Genomic DNA, 17,722 nt, shown 5'->3' on the forward strand with positions numbered 1-17,722 from the left:
AACTGGGATGGACTGGGATAAACTGGGTGAACTGGGAGGGCACTGGGATAGGACTGGGATGGGATTGGGGGGAACTGGGAGGGGATTGGGGGGGACTGGGACAAACTGGGATAAACTGGGAGGGACTGGGTGAACTGGGAGGGACTGGGATAAACTGAGCAGAACTGGGACGAACTGGGCGGAATGGGATGGGACTGGGAGGGACTGGGACAGACTGGGACAAACTGGGAGGGACTGGGCAAACGGTGCCGCTGTCCCCTCGTGTGTCCCCAGCTCGGCGCTGGAGTCCCTGGGTGTCCCCTGCTACCTGGGGGGCGCGGCGCGGGGGCTGCTGCCCCCCGAGTGTCCCCTGCTGCTGCGGCAGAACCGCCGCGACGCGCTGCGCGACGCCGACCTGGTGCTGCTGGCAGGTACCTCGGGGGACGCGGGGCCACCTCCCCGTGTCCCCCTGTCCCCTCCTGACCCTCCCCCCGCGTCCCCTGCCCGCCCCAAGGGACCGTCTGCGATTTCCGCCTGTCCTACGGGCGCCTCTTCGGCCGCGGCACCGCCGTGGTGGCCGTCAACCGCGACCGGGCGCAGCTGCTGCGCAACTCCGACGTCTTCTGGAAACCGCGGCTGGCCGTGCAGGGTGAGGCTCTTTGGGGACACAAATGGGGACTTTGGGGACACAAATGAACCGGTTTGGGGTCGGAATGAGCCGGTTTGGGGTCAGAATGAGGTGGTTTTGAGTCAGAATGAGGCGGTTTTGGGGTCAAAATGAGGCGGTTTTGGGGTCAAAATGAGGCAATTTTGGGGTCAAAATGAGGCGGTTTTGAGGTCAAAATGAGGCAGTTTTTGGTCAAACCATGACCTGACGTCTTCTGGAAACCGCGTCTGGCCGTGCAGGGTGAGGCTCTTTGGGGACACAAATGGGGACTTTGGGGACACAAATGAACCGGTTTGGGGTCAGAATGAACCGGTTTGGGGTCAGAATGAACCGGTTTGGGGTCAGAATGAACCGGTTTGGGGTCAGAATGAACCGGTTTGGGGTCAGAGTGAACCGGTTTGGGGTCAAACAGCCGGTTTGGATTGGAACTGAACCGGTTTGGGGCTGAATTAATCTGGTTTGGTGTCAAACTGAGCCAGTTTTGGGTCCAAACCGAGCCACTTTGGGTCCAAACTGAGCCAGTTTTGGGTCCAAACCGAGCCACTTTGGGTCCAAACGGAGCCGGTTTGGGTCCAAACCGAGCCACTTTGGGTCCAAACGGAGCCGGTTTGGGTCCAAACCGAGCCACTTTGGGTCCAAACCGAGCCGGTTTGGGTCCAAACCGAGCCACTTTGGGTCCAAACCGAGCCACTTTGGGTCCAAACTTTGGGTCCAAACCGAGCCACTTTGGGTCCAAACGGAGCCGGTTTGGGTGCAAACGGTGCCGCTGTCCCCTCGTGTGTCCCCAGCTCGGCGCTGGAGTCCCTGGGTGTCCCCTGCTACCTGGGGGGCGCGGCGCGGGGGCTGCTGCCCCCCGAGTGTCCCCTGCTGCTGCGGCAGAACCGCCGCGACGCGCTGCGCGACGCCGACCTGGTGCTGCTGGCAGGTACCTCGGGGGACGCGGGGCCACCTCCCCGTGTCCCCCTGTCCCCTCCTGACCCTCCCCCCGCGTCCCCTGCCCGCCCCAAGGGACCGTCTGCGATTTCCGCCTGTCCTACGGGCGCCTCTTCGGCCGCGGCACCGCCGTGGTGGCCGTCAACCGCGACCGGGCGCAGCTGCTGCGCAACTCCGACGTCTTCTGGAAACCGCGGCTGGCCGTGCAGGGTGAGGCTCTTTGGGGACACAAATGGGGACTTTGGGGACACAAATGAACTGGTTTGGGGTCAGAATGAACCGGTTTGGGGTCAGAATGGACCAGTTTGGGGTCAGAATGAACCGGTTTTGGGTCAAACTGTGACCGGGCGCAGCTGCTGCGCAACTCCGACGTCTTCTGGAAACCGCGGCTGGCCGTGCAGGGTGAGGCACTTGGGGACACAAATGGGGACTTTGGGGACACAAATGAACTGGTTTGGGGTCGGAATGAGCCGGTTTGGGGTCAGAATGAGGTGGTTTTGAGTCAGAATGAGGCGGTTTTGGGGTCAAAATGAGGCGGTTTTGGGGTCAAAATGAGGCAATTTTGGGGTCAAAATGAGGCGGTTTTGAGGTCAAAATGAGGCAGTTTTTGGTCAAACCATGACCTGACGTCTTCTGGAAACCGCGTCTGGCCGTGCAGGGTGAGGCTCTTTGGGGACACAAATGGGGACTTTGGGGACACAAATGAACCGGTTTGGGGTCAGAATGAACCGGTTTGGGGTCAGAGTGAACCGGTTTGGGGTCAAACAGCCGGTTTGGATTGGAACTGAACCGGTTTGGGGCTGAATTAATCTGGTTTGGTGTCAAACTGAGCCGGTTTGGGGTGGAACTGAGCCAGTTCAGGGTCCCTGGTGTCACTGAGGTCCCTGGTGTCACTCTGGGTCCCTGGTGTCACTCTGGGGTCCCTGGTGTCACTCTGGGATCCCTGGTGTCCCTGTGTCCCCGGTGTCACCGTGTCCCTGTTGTCCCTCCGTGTCCCTGGTGTCACTCCGTGTCCCTGGTGTCCCCATGTCCCCGGTGTCCCTCTGTCCCGGGTGTCCCTCCGTGTCCTTGGTGTCACCGTGTCCCTCTGGCCCCGCAGGTGACCCCGCGTCCCTGGTGTCACTCTGGTGTCACCGTGTCCCTGGTGTCCCTCCATGTCCCAGGTGTTACTCTGGGGTCCCCGGTGTCACCGTGTCCCTGGTGTCCCTCCGTGTCCCCGGTGTCTCTGGTCGGGGAGCACAGGAACCGGTGAGGGGACATGGGGACAGTGACAGGGACACAGGAACTGGTCAGGGGACAGGGACAGGGACACAGGGGACAGAGGGACACAGGGACAGGGACACAGGGGAGCACAGGAACTGGTGAGGGGACATGGGGACAGGGACAGGGACACAGGAACTGGTCAGGGGACAGGGACAGGGACACAGGGGACAGAGGGACACAGGGACAGGGACACAGGGGAGCACAGGAACTGGTGAGGGGACATGGGGACAGGGACAGGGACACAGGAACTGGTCAGGGGACAGGGACAGGGACACAGGGGACAGAGGGACACAGGGACAGGGACACAGGGGAGCACAGGAACTGGTGAGGGGACATGGGGACAGGGACAGGGACACAGGAACTGGTCAGGGGACAGGGACAGGGACACAGGGGACAGAGGGACACAGGGACAGGGACACAGGGGAGCACAGGAACTGGTGACAGGGAGCAGAGGAACTGGTGAGGGGACATGGGGACAGGGACAGGGATACCGGGGACAGGGATGGGAACAGTGGGGACAGGGACGGAGGGGACAGGGATGGGACAGGGAGAGGGACAAGGAGCGGCAGAACCGGTGAGGGGACAGAGGGGACAGGACAGGGATGGGGACAGGGACGGGGACAGGGACAGGGACAGCAGGGACAGGGACAGGGACGGGGACAGGGATGGGGACAGGGAGCAGAGGAACTGGTGAGGGGACAGAGGGGACAGGACAGGGATGGGGACAGGGACGGGGACAGGGACAGGGACAGCAGGGACAGGGACAGGGACGGGGACAGGGATGGGGACAGGGAGCAGAGGAACTGGTGAGGGGACAGAGGGGACAGGACAGGGATGGGGACAGGGACGGGGACAGGGACAGGGACAGCAGGGACAGGGACAGGGACGGGGACAGGGATGGGGACAGGGAGCAGAGGAACTGGTGAGGGGACAGAGGGGACAGGACAGGGATGGGGACAGGGACGGGGACAGGGACAGGGACAGCAGGGACAGGGACAGGGACGGGGACAGGGATGGGGACAGGGAGCAGAGGAACTGGTGAGGGGACAGAGGGGACAGGACAGGGATGGGGACAGGGACGGGGACAGGGACAGGGACAGCAGGGACAGGGACAGGGACGGGGACAGGGATGGGGACAGGGAGCAGAGGAACTGGTGAGGGGACAGAGGGGACAGGACAGGGATGGGGACAGGGACGGGGACAGGGACAGGGACAGCAGGGACAGGGACAGGGACGGGGACAGGGATGGGGACAGGGAGCAGAGGAACTGGTGAGGGGACAGAGGGGACAGGACAGGGATGGGGACAGGGACGGGGACAGGGACAGGGACAGCAGGGACAGGGACAGGGACGGGGACAGGGATGGGGACAGGGAGCAGAGGAACTGGTGAGGGGACAGAGGGGACAGGACAGGGATGGGGACAGGGACGGGGACAGGGACAGGGACAGCAGGGACAGGGACAGGGACGGGGACAGGGATGGGGACAGGGAGCAGAGGAACTGGTGAGGGGACAGAGGGGACAGGACAGGGATGGGGACAGGGACGGGGACAGGGACAGGGACAGCAGGGACAGGGACAGGGACGGGGACAGGGATGGGGACAGGGAGCAGAGGAACTGGTGAGGGGACAGAGGGGACAGGACAGGGATGGGGACAGGGACGGGGACAGGGACAGGGACAGCAGGGACAGGGACAGGGACGGGGACAGGGATGGGGACAGGGAGCAGAGGAACTGGTGAGGGGACAGAGGGGACAGGACAGGGATGGGGACAGGGACGGGGACAGGGACAGGGACAGCAGGGACAGGGACAGGGACGGGGACAGGGATGGGGACAGGGAGCAGAGGAACTGGTGAGGGGACAGAGGGGACAGGACAGGGATGGGGACAGGGACGGGGACAGGGACAGGGACAGCAGGGACAGGGACAGGGACGGGGACAGGGATGGGGACAGGGAGCAGAGGAACTGGTGAGGGGACAGAGGGGACAGGACAGGGATGGGGACAGGGACGGGGACAGGGACAGGGACATGAGGGGACAGAGGGGACAGGGACAGGGACAGGGACAGGGACAGGGACAGGGACATGCGTGGGGACATCAGGATGGGGACAAGGTGGGGATGGGGACAGGGGTGGGGACACCAAGGTGGGGACAGGGATGGGGACAGCAGGATGGGGACAGGGACAAGGTGGGGACAAGGATGGGGACAGGGACAGGGATGGGGACAGGGAGCAGAGGAACTGGTGAGGGGACAGAGGGGACAGGACAGGGATGGGGACAAAGAGCAAAGGAGCCAGTGAGGGGACACGGGGACAGGGACACAAAGGACTGGGACACGGGGACGGGCATGGGGACACGAGGGTGGGGACAGGGACAGGGACAGGGAGGGGACAGGGGTGGGGACAGCGATGGGGATGGGGACAAAGTGGGGACACGGAAATGGGAATGGGGACAGGGAGGGGACAGGGAGGAATTTTGGGGGGAGTTTTGGGGTCAAACCCCCCCATTCCCCTTTTTTTGGGATTTTTTGGGTTCATTCCCAGTGGGGACATGGTCAGACCCCTTGGGGACATGTGGGGACATGGCCAGAGCCTTGGGGACATACGGGGACAGCTTGGGGACATGGCCAGACCCCTTGGGGACCCGTGGGGACAGCTTGGGGACACAGCCAGACCCCTTGGGGACACGTGGGGACAGGTGGGGACATGGCCAGATCCCAAGGGAACACCTGGGGACAGCGTGGGGACACAGCCAGACCCCTTGGGGACACGTGGGGACATGGCCAGACCATGTGTGGACAACTTGGGGACACGGCCAGACCCCTTGGGGACACGTGGGGACATGGCCAGACCCCTTGGGGACACATGGGGACAGCTTGGGGACACGGCCAGACCCTTTGGGGACATTTGGGGACATGGCCAGACCCCTTGGGGACACGTGGGGACAGCTTGGGAACACGGCCAGACCCTTTGGGGACACGTGGGGACATGGTCAGACCCCTTGGGGACACGTGGGGACATTTGGGGACACGGCCAGACCCCTTGGGGACACGTGGGGACATTTGGGGATATGGCCAGACCCCATGGGGACACATGAGGACATGTGGGGACACAGCCAGACCCTTTGGGGACATGTGGGGACATGGCCAGACCCCTTGGGGACACGTGGGGACATGTGGGGACACAGCCAGACCCTAAGGGAACACACGGGGACAGCTTGGGAACATGGCCAGACCCCGTGGGGACATTTGGGGACACGGCCAGACCCCTTGGGGACACGCGGGGACAGCTCGGGGACACGGCCAGACCCCATGGGGACATTTGGGGACATGGCCAGACCCCTTGGGGACACGGCCAGACCATGTGTGGACACGTGGGGACATTTGGGGACATGGCCAGACCCCATGGGGACATGTGGGGACAGCCTGGGGACACAGCCAGACCCCATGGGGACATTTGTGGACATGGCCAGACCCCTTGGGGACTCATGGGGACATGTGGGGACATGGCCAGACCCCATGGGGACACACAGGGACACGGCCGGTGCAGGGGCGGTGACATCCCCTCGTGTCCCCGCTGTCCCCAGTGCGGTGGCGGTGGCACTGATGTCCCCACTGTCCCCTGTGTCCCTGCTGTCCCCAATGGTGGCACTGATGTCCCCCGTGTCCCCTGTGTCCCTGCTGTCCCCAGCGGTGGCACTGATGTCCCCGTGTCCCCGGTGGTGGCACTGATGTCCCCGTGTCCCTGCTGTCCCCAATGGTGGCACTGATGTCCCTGTGTCCCCAATGGTGGCACTGATGTCCCCCGTGTCCCCTGTGTCCCTGCTGTCCCCAGCGGTGGCACTGATGTCCCCGTGTCCCCGCCCTTGGGGACACGTGGGGACACGTGGGGACATGGCCAGACCCCTTGGGGACACATGGGGACAGCTTGGGGACACGGCCAGACCCTTTGGGGACATTTGGGGACATGGCCAGACCCCTTGGGACCACGTGGGGACATTTGGGGACATGGCCAGACCCCTTGGGGACACGTGGGGACATTTGGGGACATGGCCAGACCCCTTGGGGACACGTGGGGACATTTGGGGATATGGCCAGACCCCATGGGGACACATGAGGACATGTGGGGACACAGCCAGACCCTTTGGGGACATGTGGGGACATGGCCAGACCCCTTGGGGACACGTGGTGACAGCTTGGGGACACAGCCAGATCCCTTGGGGACATGGTCAGACCATGTGGGGACACATGGGGACACGGCCAGACCCCTTGGGGACACGGCCAGACCATGTGTGGACACGTGGGGACATTTGGGGACATGGCCAGACCCCATGGGGACATGTGGGGACAGCCTGGGGACACAGCCAGACCCCATGGGGACATTTGTGGACATGGCCAGACCCCTTGGGGACTCATGGGGACATGTGGGGACATGGCCAGACCCCATGGGGACACACAGGGACACGGCCGGTGCAGGGGCGGTGACATCCCCTCGTGTCCCCGCTGTCCCCAGTGCGGTGGCACTGATGTCCCCACTGTCCCCTGTGTCCCTGCTGTCCCCAATGGTGGCACTGATGTCCCCTGTGTCCCTGGTTTGGTGGCACTGATGTCCCCTCATGTCCCCTGTGTCCCCTGGTGTCCCAGCTGTCCCTGGTGCTGTCCCCAGTGGCACTGATGTCCCCACTGTCCTCTGTGTCCCTGGTGGTGGCACTGACGTCCCCGCTGTCCCCCGTGTCCCCCATGTCCCGGTAGTGGCACTGATGTCCCCGCTGTCCTCTGTGTTCCTGGTGGTGGCACTGATGTCCCCGCTGTCCCCCGTGTCCCCCATGTCCCAGTGGTGGCACTGATGTCCCCCGTGTCCCCTGTGTCCCTGCTGTCCCCAGTGGTGGCACTGATGTCCCCGCTGTCCCCCATGTCCCGGTGGTGGCACTGATATCCCCGTGTCCCTGCTGTCCCGGTGATGGCACTGATGTCCCCGTGTCCTGGTGGTGGCACTGATGTCCCCATGTTCCCAATGGTGGCACTGATGTCCCCGTGTCCCCAGCGGTGGCACTGATGTCCCCATGTCCCTGCTGTCCCTAGCGGTGGCACTGATGTCCCCGTGTCCCCGGTGGTGGCACTGATGTCCCCGTGTCCCTGCTGTCCCCAATGGTGGCACTGATGTCCCCGGTGGTGGCACTGATGTCCCCGTGTCCCCTGTGTCCCCGGTGGTGGCACTGATGTCCCCGGTGGGGGCACTGATGTCCCCAATGGTGGCACTGATGTCCCCGTGTCCCCTCAGGTCCCTTTGGCACTCTGGGCGTGGGCGGAGGATTCGCGCTCGGGGCCAAACTCTGCCGGCCCGAGGCTGAGGTGACACCGGGGGGACACCGGGGACGGGGGGACACGGGGGGACAGGGGGACATGGGGACATTGGGGGGACATGAGGGGACACTGAGGTCACTGAGGGGACAGTGGGGGCACAGTGGGGACAGGGGAGGGATTGGGGACATTGGGGCGGGTGACACGTGGGGACAGTCCCAGGTGTGGGTGGCACTGGGTGACACTCTGGTGACACTGGGTGACACTCACTGACACCGGTGACACTCTGGTGACACCGGGTGACACTCTGGTGACACTCTGGTGACACTCTGGTGGCACTGCCAGGTGTGGGTGGCACTGGGTGACACCGGGTGACACTGGTGACACTCGGTGACACTCTGGTGACATTGGGTGACACTCAGTGACACTGGGTGACACTCTGGTGACATCGGGTGACACTCAGTGACACTCTGGTGACACTGCAGGTGTGGGTGCTGTTCGGGGACGGCTCCCTGGGCTTCAGCCTGATGGAGTTCGACACCTTCGTGCGCCACAAGGTCACTGTCACTGTCATTGTCACTGTCACCGTGTCATTGTCACTGTCTCATTGTCACTGTGTCACTGTCACTGTGTCACTGTCACTGTCACTGTGCCATTGTCACTGTGTCATTGTCACTGGCATTTTCATTGTCATTGTCACTGTTATTGTCACTGTCCCTGTCGCGGCTGTGTCACTTTGTCCCCTGTGTCCCCGCTGTCCCAAGTGCCTGTCCCTGTGTCCCTGTGTCCCCCGTGTCACTTTGTCCCCTGTCCCCGGTCCCTGTCCCTGTCCCAGGTCCCTGTCCCCGTGCCCCCTGTGTGTCACTTTTTCCCCCGTGTCACTTTGTCCCCTGTCCCCGGTCCCTGTCCCTGTCCCAGGTCCCTGTCCCCGTGCCCCCTGTGTGTCACTTTTTCCCCCGTGTCACTTTGTCCCCTGTCCCCGGTCCCTGTCCCTGTCCCAGGTCCCTGTCCCCGTGCCCCCTGTGTGTCACTTTTTCCCCCGTGTCACTTTGTCCCCTGTCCCCGGTCCCTGTCCCTGTCCCAGGTCCCTGTCCCCGTGCCCCCTGTGTGTCACTTTTTCCCCCGTGTCACTTTGTCCCCTGTCCCCGGTCCCTGTCCCTGTCCCAGGTCCCTGTCCCCGTGCCCCCTGTGTGTCACTTTTTCCCCCGTGTCACTTTGTCCCCTGTCCCCGGTCCCTGTCCCTGTCCCAGGTCCCTGTCCCCGTGCCCCCTGTGTGTCACTTTTTCCCCCGTGTCACTTTGTCCCCTGTCCCAGGTCCCGGTCATCGCCCTGGTTGGCAACGACGCCGGCTGGACCCAGATCAGCCGCGAGCAGCTCCCCCTGCTGGGCAGCGCCGTGGGCTGCAGCCTGGCCTACAGCGGTGAGTGACCCCTGAGTGACCACTGAGTGACCACTGACCCATAGTGACCACTGAGTGACCACTGACCACTGAGTGACCCCATAGTGACCACCTCCCTGTCCCCCTGGTGACAGTGCCACCTCCTGGAGGTGACAATGCCACCCCAAGCAGTGACAATGCCACTCCCAGTGGTGACAATGCCACCCACTGTCCCCATGCCACCCCTGGTGACAAGACCACCCCCTGGTGACAGTGCCACCCTCATGGAGGTGAACCACCCCCACTGGTGACTGCCACCCACTGTCCCCATGCCACCCCTGATGACAACGCCACCCCCTGGAGGTGACAATGCCATTCCTGGCGACAATGCCACCCCTGGTGACAAGACCACCCCCTGGTGACAGTGCCACCCCTCATGGAGGTGACAGTGCCACCCCCCAATGACAATGCCACCCCCCGGTGACAGTGCCACCCGTGTCCCCAGATTACCACGCGGTGGCGGAGGCGCTGGGCGGCCGCGGCTTCGTGGTGGACAGCGCCGGGGACAGCGCGGGGGACAGCGCCGGGGACAGCGCCGGGGACAGCGCGGGGGACAGCGCGGGGGACATCCAGGACAGGCTGGTGGCCGTGCTGAGGGCGGCGCAGGCCGAGTGTCACCGCGGCCACCCCGTCCTCGTCAACGCCCTGCTGGGCCCCAGCGACTTCCGGCAGGGCTCCGTGTCCGTCTGAGGGACACCAAATGTCACCGAGGGCCACCAAATGTCATCGAGTGTCATTGAGTGTCCCCAAGGGTCACCGAGGGTCACCAAATGTCCCCGAGGGTCCCCAAGTGCCACCGAGTGTCATCAAGGGTCACCAAATGCCACCGAGTGTCATCGAGTGTCACTGAATACCATTGAGCGTCCCCAAGGGTCACCGAGTGCCACCAAACATCACGGAGTGTCCCCAAGGGTCACCAAGAGTCCCCAAGGGTCACTGAGCATCCTCAAGGGTCATCACGTGTCCCCAAATGTCCCCAAGGCCACCCCGTCCTCGTCAACGCCCTGCTGGGCCCCGGCGACTTCCGGCAGGGCTCCGTGTCCATCTGAGGGACACCAAATGTCACCAGTGTCACCAAATGTCATCGAGTGTCATTGGGTGTCATTGAGTGTCTCTGAATATCACTGAGCATCCCAAAGGGTCACCGAGTGTCCCTGCACATCACCAAATGTCACCAAGGGTCACCGAGTGCCACCAAACACCATTGAGTGTCCCCAAGGGTCACTGAGCATCCTCAAGTGTCCCCGAGTGTCCCCAAGGCCACCCCGTCCTCGTCAACGCCTTCCTGGGCCCCGGCAACTTCCAGCAGGGCTCCGTGTCCGTCTGAGGGACACCAAATGTCACCGAGGGCCACTGAATGTCACCAGAGTGTCACCAAATGCCACCAGAGTGTCACTGAGTGTCATTGAGTGTTATTGAGTGTCATTGAGTGTCCCCAAGGGTCATTGAGTGTCCCTGAGGGTTCCCGAGGGTCACCCAATGTCACCAAGGGTCCCCAAGTGCCACCGAGTGTCACTGCGTGTCCCCAAGGGTCACCAAGAGTCCCCAAGGGTCGCTGAGCATCCTCAAGGGTCATCACATGTCCCCGAGTGTCCCCAAGGCCACCCCGTCCTCGTCAACGCCTTCCTGGGCCCCAGCGACTTCCGGCAGGGCTCCGTGTCCGTCTGAGGGACACCAAATGTCACCAGAGTGTCACCAAATGTCACCAAGTGTCAATGAGTGTCCCCAAATGTCCCCAAGGCCACCCCGTCTTCGTCAACGCCTTCCTGGGCCCCGGCGACTTCCGGCAGGGCTCCGTGTCTGTCTGAGGGACACCAAATGTCACCAGGGGTCATCAGAGTGTCAACAGAGTGTCATCAAATGTCACCAAGTGCCACCAACGGCCACCAAGGGTCACCAGACTGGCCCCAAGGGGTGGCAGGGGACATTTTGGGGACTGCCACCCCCCCATGGGGACACTTTGAGCAGTGCCATCCCCCCTTGGGGACACTTTGGGCAGTGCCACCCCCCCTTGGGGACACGCTGGGGACAGTTTGGACAGTGCCACCCCCCCTTGGGGACACTTTGGGGAAGCTTTGGGCAGTACCACCCCCCCTTGGGGACACTTTGGGCAGTGCCACCCCCCCTTGGGGACACGTTGGAGACACTTTGGGCAGTGCCATCCCCCCTTCCAAACACCATTGAGTGTCCCCAAGGGTCACTGAGCATCCTCAAGTGTCCCCGAGTGTCCCCAAGGCCACCCCGTCCTCGTCAACGCCTTCCTGGGCCCCGGCAACTTCCAGCAGGGCTCCGTGTCCGTCTGAGGGACACCAAATGTCACCGAGGGCCACTGAATGTCACCAGAGTGTCACCAAATGCCACCAGAGTGTCACTGAGTGTCATTGAGTGTTATTGAGTGTCATTGAGTGTCCCCAAGGGTCATTGAGTGTCCCTGAGGGTTCCCGAGGGTCACCCAATGTCACCAAGGGTCCCCAAGTGCCACCGAGTGTCACTGCGTGTCCCCAAGGGTCACCAAGAGTCCCCAAGGGTCGCTGAGCATCCTCAAGGGTCATCACATGTCCCCGAGTGTCCCCAAGGCCACCCCGTCCTCGTCAACGCCCTGCTGGGCCCCAGCGACTTCCGGCAGGGCTCCGTGTCCGTCTGAGGGACACCAAATGTCACCACAGTGTCACCAAGTGTCACCAGAGTGTCACCAAATGTCATTGAGTGTCATTGAGTGTCATTGAGTGTCCCCAAGTGCCACCGAGTGTCACTGTGTGTCCCCAAGGGTCACCAAGAGCCCCCAAGGGTCACTGAGCATCCTCAAGTGTCCCCAAATGTCCCCAAGGCCACCCCGTCTTCGTCAACGCCTTCCTGGGCCCCGGCGACTTCCGGCAGGGCTCCGTGTCCGTCTGAGGGACACCAAATGTCACCAGGGGTCACCAAATGTCGAGTGTCATTGAGTGTCATTGAGTGTCCCCAAGGGTCATCGAGTGTCATTGGGTGTCATTGTATGTCTCTGAATATCACTGAGCATCCCAAAGGGTCACCGAGTGTCCCTGCGCATCACCAAATGTCCCCAAGGGTCACCGAGTGCCACCGAGTGTCATCAAGGGTCACCAAATGTCCCCAGAGTGTCACCAAATGTCATTGAGTGTCATCGAGTGTTACTGAGTGTCCCCAAGGGTCAGCAAGTCTCACCAAGGGTCATCAGGTGCCACCAAACGTCCCCAAGGGTCATCAGGTGTCACAGAATGTCACCGAGTGTCACCAAGTGTCAATGAGTGTCCCCAAATGTCCCCAAGGCCACCCCGTCCTCATCAATGCCTTCCTGGGCCCCGGCGACTTCCGGCAGGGCTCCGTGTCTGTCACCAAGGGCCACCAAATGTCACCAGGGGTCATCAGAGTGTCAACAGAGTGTCATCAAATGTCACCAAGGGCCACCAAGTGCCACCAACGGCCACCAAGGGTCACCAGACTGGCCCCAAGGGGTGGCAGGGGACATTTTGGGGACTGCCAGCTCCTCCAGGGCCACTTTGGGCAGTGCCATCCCCCCTTGGGGACACGTTGGGGACACTTTGGACAGTGCCATCCCCCCTTGGGGAAACTTTGGGCAGTGCCACCCCCCCTTGGGGACACTTTGGGCAATGCCACCCCCCCTTGGGGACACCTTGGGGAAGGTCTCGGCCCCTTGGGGACACTTTGGTGGGGACACTTTGGGCAATGCCACCCCCCCTTGGGGACACTTTGGGCAATGCCACCCCCCCTTGGGGACACTTTGGGGACACTTTGGGCAGTGCCACCCCCCCTTGGGGACACTTTGGGCAATGCCACCCCCCCTTGGGGACACTTTGGGGACACTTTGGGCAGTGCCACCCCCCCTTGGGGACACTTTGGGCAGTGCCATCCCCCCTTGGGGACACTTTGGGCAGTGCCATCCCCCCTTGGGGACACGTTGGGGACAGTTTGGGCAATGCCATCCCCCCCTTGGGGACATGTTGGGGACACTTTGGGCACTGCCATCTCCCCTTGGGGACACTTTGGGGACACTTAGAGTGACCACTGACCCTTGACTGACCCATAGTGACCAGCTGACCACTGAGTGACTGCCACCCCCCCTTGGGGACACTTTGGGCAGTGCCCTCCCCCCTTGGGGACACTTTGGGGACACTTTGGGCAGTGCCACCCCCGTGGGAATAAAGAGCCGTGTCCTTTATTGCGGTGACAATCTGGGGACAGTGACAAAAGGGAGGGAGGGGACACCGAGGGGACATTGGTGGCCCTGGGAGGGGGGAGGGGCTTCACGCTCCGGGGATTTGGGGGAAATTTTGGGGATTTTTGGTGGGAACGTCACAGCCCCGCGTCCGGCCGTGTCCCCTCCGCGTCCCCAATGTCCCCTCGATGTCCTTGATGTCCTCGATGTCCCCAATGTCCCCGCAATGTCCTCACGATGTCCTCGATGTCCCCAATGTCCCCTCGAGGTCCCTTTGATGTCCCCTCGATGTCCCCTCGATGTCCTCATGATGTTCCCTTGAAGTCCCTTCGATGTCCTCGATGTCCCCAAAGTCCCCTCAATGTCCCCTCGATGTCCTCATGATGTCCCCGATGTCCTCGATGTCCCCTCGGTGTCCCCTCGGTGTCACAGCCCCATGTCCGGCCGTGTCCCCGATGTCCCCTCGATGTCCCCTCGGTGTCACAGCCCCACGTCCGGCCGTGTCCCCAGTTCCCGCTCCAGCTCCCGGATCAGGGCATCGAAATCCTTCAGGGTCAGCCGGGACCCCGACCCCAAATCTGACCCCGACCCCAAATGTGGCTCTGACCCCAAATCTGACCCCAAACATGACCCCAACCCCAAATCCAGCTCCAAATCCCTGCCTGACCCCAAACCTGACCCCAAATCTGGCCCTGACCCCAAATCCTGCCCTGACCCCAAACCCGACCCCAAATCCGGCCCCAAATCCCCCCCTGACCCCAAACCCAACCCCCACCCCAAATCCGGCCCCCATTCCCATTATCCCATCCCCATTCCCGTTCCCATTATCCCATTCCCATATTCCCATTCCCATTCCCATTCCCGTTCCCGCCGTGTCCCCACCAGGCTCAGGTGGGACAGCAGCCGGCCCAGCGTGGCCTTGGGGACACACCAGGTGGCACCGGCTGGCACCTGGCTGGCACCTGGGTGCTCATTCCCATAGTGCCAAGATTCCCACTCCCATTCCCATTCCCATCCCCATTCCCATTCTCCCATTATCCCATTCCCATTCCCGTTCCCATTATCCCATTCCTATTCCCATATTCCCATTCCCATTCTCCCATTATCCCATTCCCATTCCCATTCCCATCCCCATTCCCATTATCCCATCCCCATTCCCATTCCCATTCTCCCATTCTCCCATTCCCATTCCCGTTCCTGCCGTGTCCCCACCAGGCTCAGGTGGGACAGCAGCCGGCCCAGCGTGGCCTTGGGGACACGGCAGCGCTGGCACCGGGTGGCACCTGGGTGCTCATTCCCATAGTCCCAATATTCCCACTCCCATCCCCATTCCCATTATCCCATTCCCATATTCCTGTTCCCATTCCCATCCCCATCCTAATATTCCCATTCCTGTTCCCATTCCCGTTCCCATTCCCATATTCCCATTCCCATTCCCATATTCCCATTCCCATTATCCCATTCCCATTATCCCATTCCCTTTCCCATTCCCATTCCCAATCCCATTCCCGATCCTGTTCCCACCCTCTCCGGGGCTCCCAGGCACCCCACAATCCCAATCGATCCCAGCCCCACAGAGGGATCCCAGCCCCACAGAGGGGTTGGGATCCCATTTTTCAGACCAGGATCCCATTTTGGGTACTGGGATCCCATTTTAAGGCCAGAATCCCAATTTTAGGGCTGAGACCCCATTTGTGGGGCCGGGATCCCATTTGTGGGGTTGGGATCCCATTTTTCGGACCAGGATCCCATTTTGGGACCAGGATCCCATTTTGGGACTGGGATCCCATTTTGGGGCAGGGATCCCATTTTGGGACCAGGATCCCATTTTTGGGACCAGGATCCCATTTTGGGGCTGGGATCCCATTTTGGGGCTGAGGTCCCATTTTGGGACCGGGATCCCATTTTTGGGACTAGGATCCCATTTTGGGACCAGGATCCCAATTGTGCTTCTCCCTTGGAGACCCCAAAAAATCCCCCAAAATCCCCAAAAGATCCCCAAAAATCCCCCAAACTCCCACCCCTGGACGTCCCCAAGGTGTCCCCAGGGTGTCCCCAGGTGTCCCCAAGGTGTCCCCAAGGTGTCCCCAGGTGTCCCCAAGGTGTCTCCAAGGTGTCCCCAGGTGTCCCCAGGTGTCCTTCACCACTGACCACGTTGATGTCTGGCCAGAGGCGGTCGGACAGCTCCACCCCCGCGCTGTCCCCTCCCTTGGAGACACCAAAAATCCCCCAAACTCCCACCCTGGATGTCCCCAAGGTGTCCCCAAGGTGTCCCCAGGTGTCCCTCACCGGTGACCACGTTGATGTCTGGCCAGAGGCGGTCGGACAGCTCCACCCCCGCGCTGTCCCTCTCGAAGGCGTCCCTCAGCTCCTTCTTGGCCGCGGCCGAGCCGCAGAGCCGGTACAGCCCGACCACCTGGGGATGACCACTGGTCACTCTCCGGCCACTGGTCATCCCCCAGTCCTGGTCACCCCTGGCCGGTACAGCCCCACCACCTGGGGATGACCACTGGTCACTCTCCGGCCACTGGGCATCACTGGTCATCCCCCAGTCCTGGTCACTCCCAGCCACTGGTCACTCTCTGGCCCCTGGTCATCACTGGTCATCCCCCAGTCCTGGTCACTCCCAGCCACTGGTCACTCTCTGGCCCGGATCAGGCTGGTACAGCCCCACCACCTGTGGGTGACCACTGGTCACTCTCCGGCCACTGGGCACCCCCCAGTCCTGGTCACCCCTGGCCGGTACAGCCCCAACACCTGGGGATGACCACTGGTCACTCTCCAGCCACTGGTCACTCCTGGTCACCCCCTAGCCGGTACAGCCCCACCACCTGGGGATGACCACTGGTCACTCTGCAGCCACTGGGCACTCCCAGCCCTGGTCACCCCTGGCCGGTACAGCCCCACCACCTGGAGATGACACTCCCCAGTCCTGGTCACCCCTGGCCAGTACAGCCCGACCAGCTGGGGATGACCACTGGTCACTCTCCGGACACTGGTCACTCCCCAGTCCTGGTCACCCCTGGCCAGTACAGCCCGACCAGCTGGGGATGACCACTGGTCACTCTCCAGCCACTGGGCACTCCTGGTTGCCCCCTGGCCAGTACAGCCCGACCACCTGGGGATGACCACTGGTCACTCTGCGGCCACTGGTCACTCCCCAGTCCTGGTCACCCCCTGGCCGGTACAGCCCCACCACCTGGGGATGACCACTGGTCACTCTGCGGCCACTGGTCATCTCCCAGTCCTGGTCACCCCTGGCCGGTACAGCCCCACCACCTGGGGATGACCACTGGTCACTCTCCGGCCACTGGGCATCACTGGTCACTCCCAGCGCTGGTCACCCCTGGCCAATACAGCCCCACCACCTCTGGTGACCACTGGTCACCCTCCGGTCACTGGTCACTCCCAGTGCTGGTCACCCCTGGCTGGTACAGCCCCACCACCTCTGGTGACCACTGGTCACCCTCCGGCCACTGGTCACTCCCAGCCCTGGTCACCCCTGGCCACCCCGGTCACTCCTGGTCACTCACAGCCACTACCGGTCACTTGTGGTCGCCCCCGGTCATTGGTGGTCACTTGTGGTCATTCCCAGTCACTGGTGGTCACTGCTGGTCACTCACAGTCCCTCCTGGTCACTAGTGGTCACTCCTGGTCACTCATGTTGACCTCTGGTCACTCCCAGCCCCTCACAGTCACCGCCAGTCCCTGCTGGTCACTCCTGATCCCTGCCGGTCACTTCAGGTCCCGGTGGTCACTCTGGTCACTCTGGGTGGTCACTCTGATCCCTGTGGTCATTCCCTGTCCCTGTGGTCACTCTGGGTGGTTATTCCCAGTACCTGTGGTCACTCTGGGTGGTCCCTGTGGTCACTCTGTTTACTCTGGGTGGTCTCTCTGGTCACTCCTGGTCCCTGTGGTCACTCTGGCCACTGTGGTCACTCTGGTCCCTGTGGT

At 62.5% G+C, this 17,722-nt stretch overlaps 1 protein-coding gene across 1 annotated transcript; it reads left to right on the forward strand.

Annotated features, from left to right (window-relative positions):
* Positions 1–273: 273 nt before the first annotated feature.
* Positions 274–11,157, forward strand: ILVBL (ilvB acetolactate synthase like; the record flags this gene model as incomplete). The annotated part of the gene is made up of 9 exons (XM_041417299.1): positions 274–410; positions 494–628; positions 1,368–1,571; positions 1,655–1,789; positions 2,679–2,827; positions 8,118–8,189; positions 8,624–8,695; positions 9,453–9,558; positions 10,022–11,157. Coding segments are annotated over 9 exons (1,255 nt in total), but the record flags the coding sequence as incomplete, so codon positions are not given.
* Between the last annotated feature and the right edge of the window lie 6,565 nt (positions 11,158–17,722).

The sequence above is a fragment of the Onychostruthus taczanowskii genome, unplaced genomic scaffold (genome assembly GCF_017590055.1).
Source record: "Onychostruthus taczanowskii isolate IOZ18803 unplaced genomic scaffold, ASM1759005v1 scaffold559, whole genome shotgun sequence".
NCBI lineage: Eukaryota > Metazoa > Chordata > Aves > Passeriformes > Passeridae > Onychostruthus > Onychostruthus taczanowskii.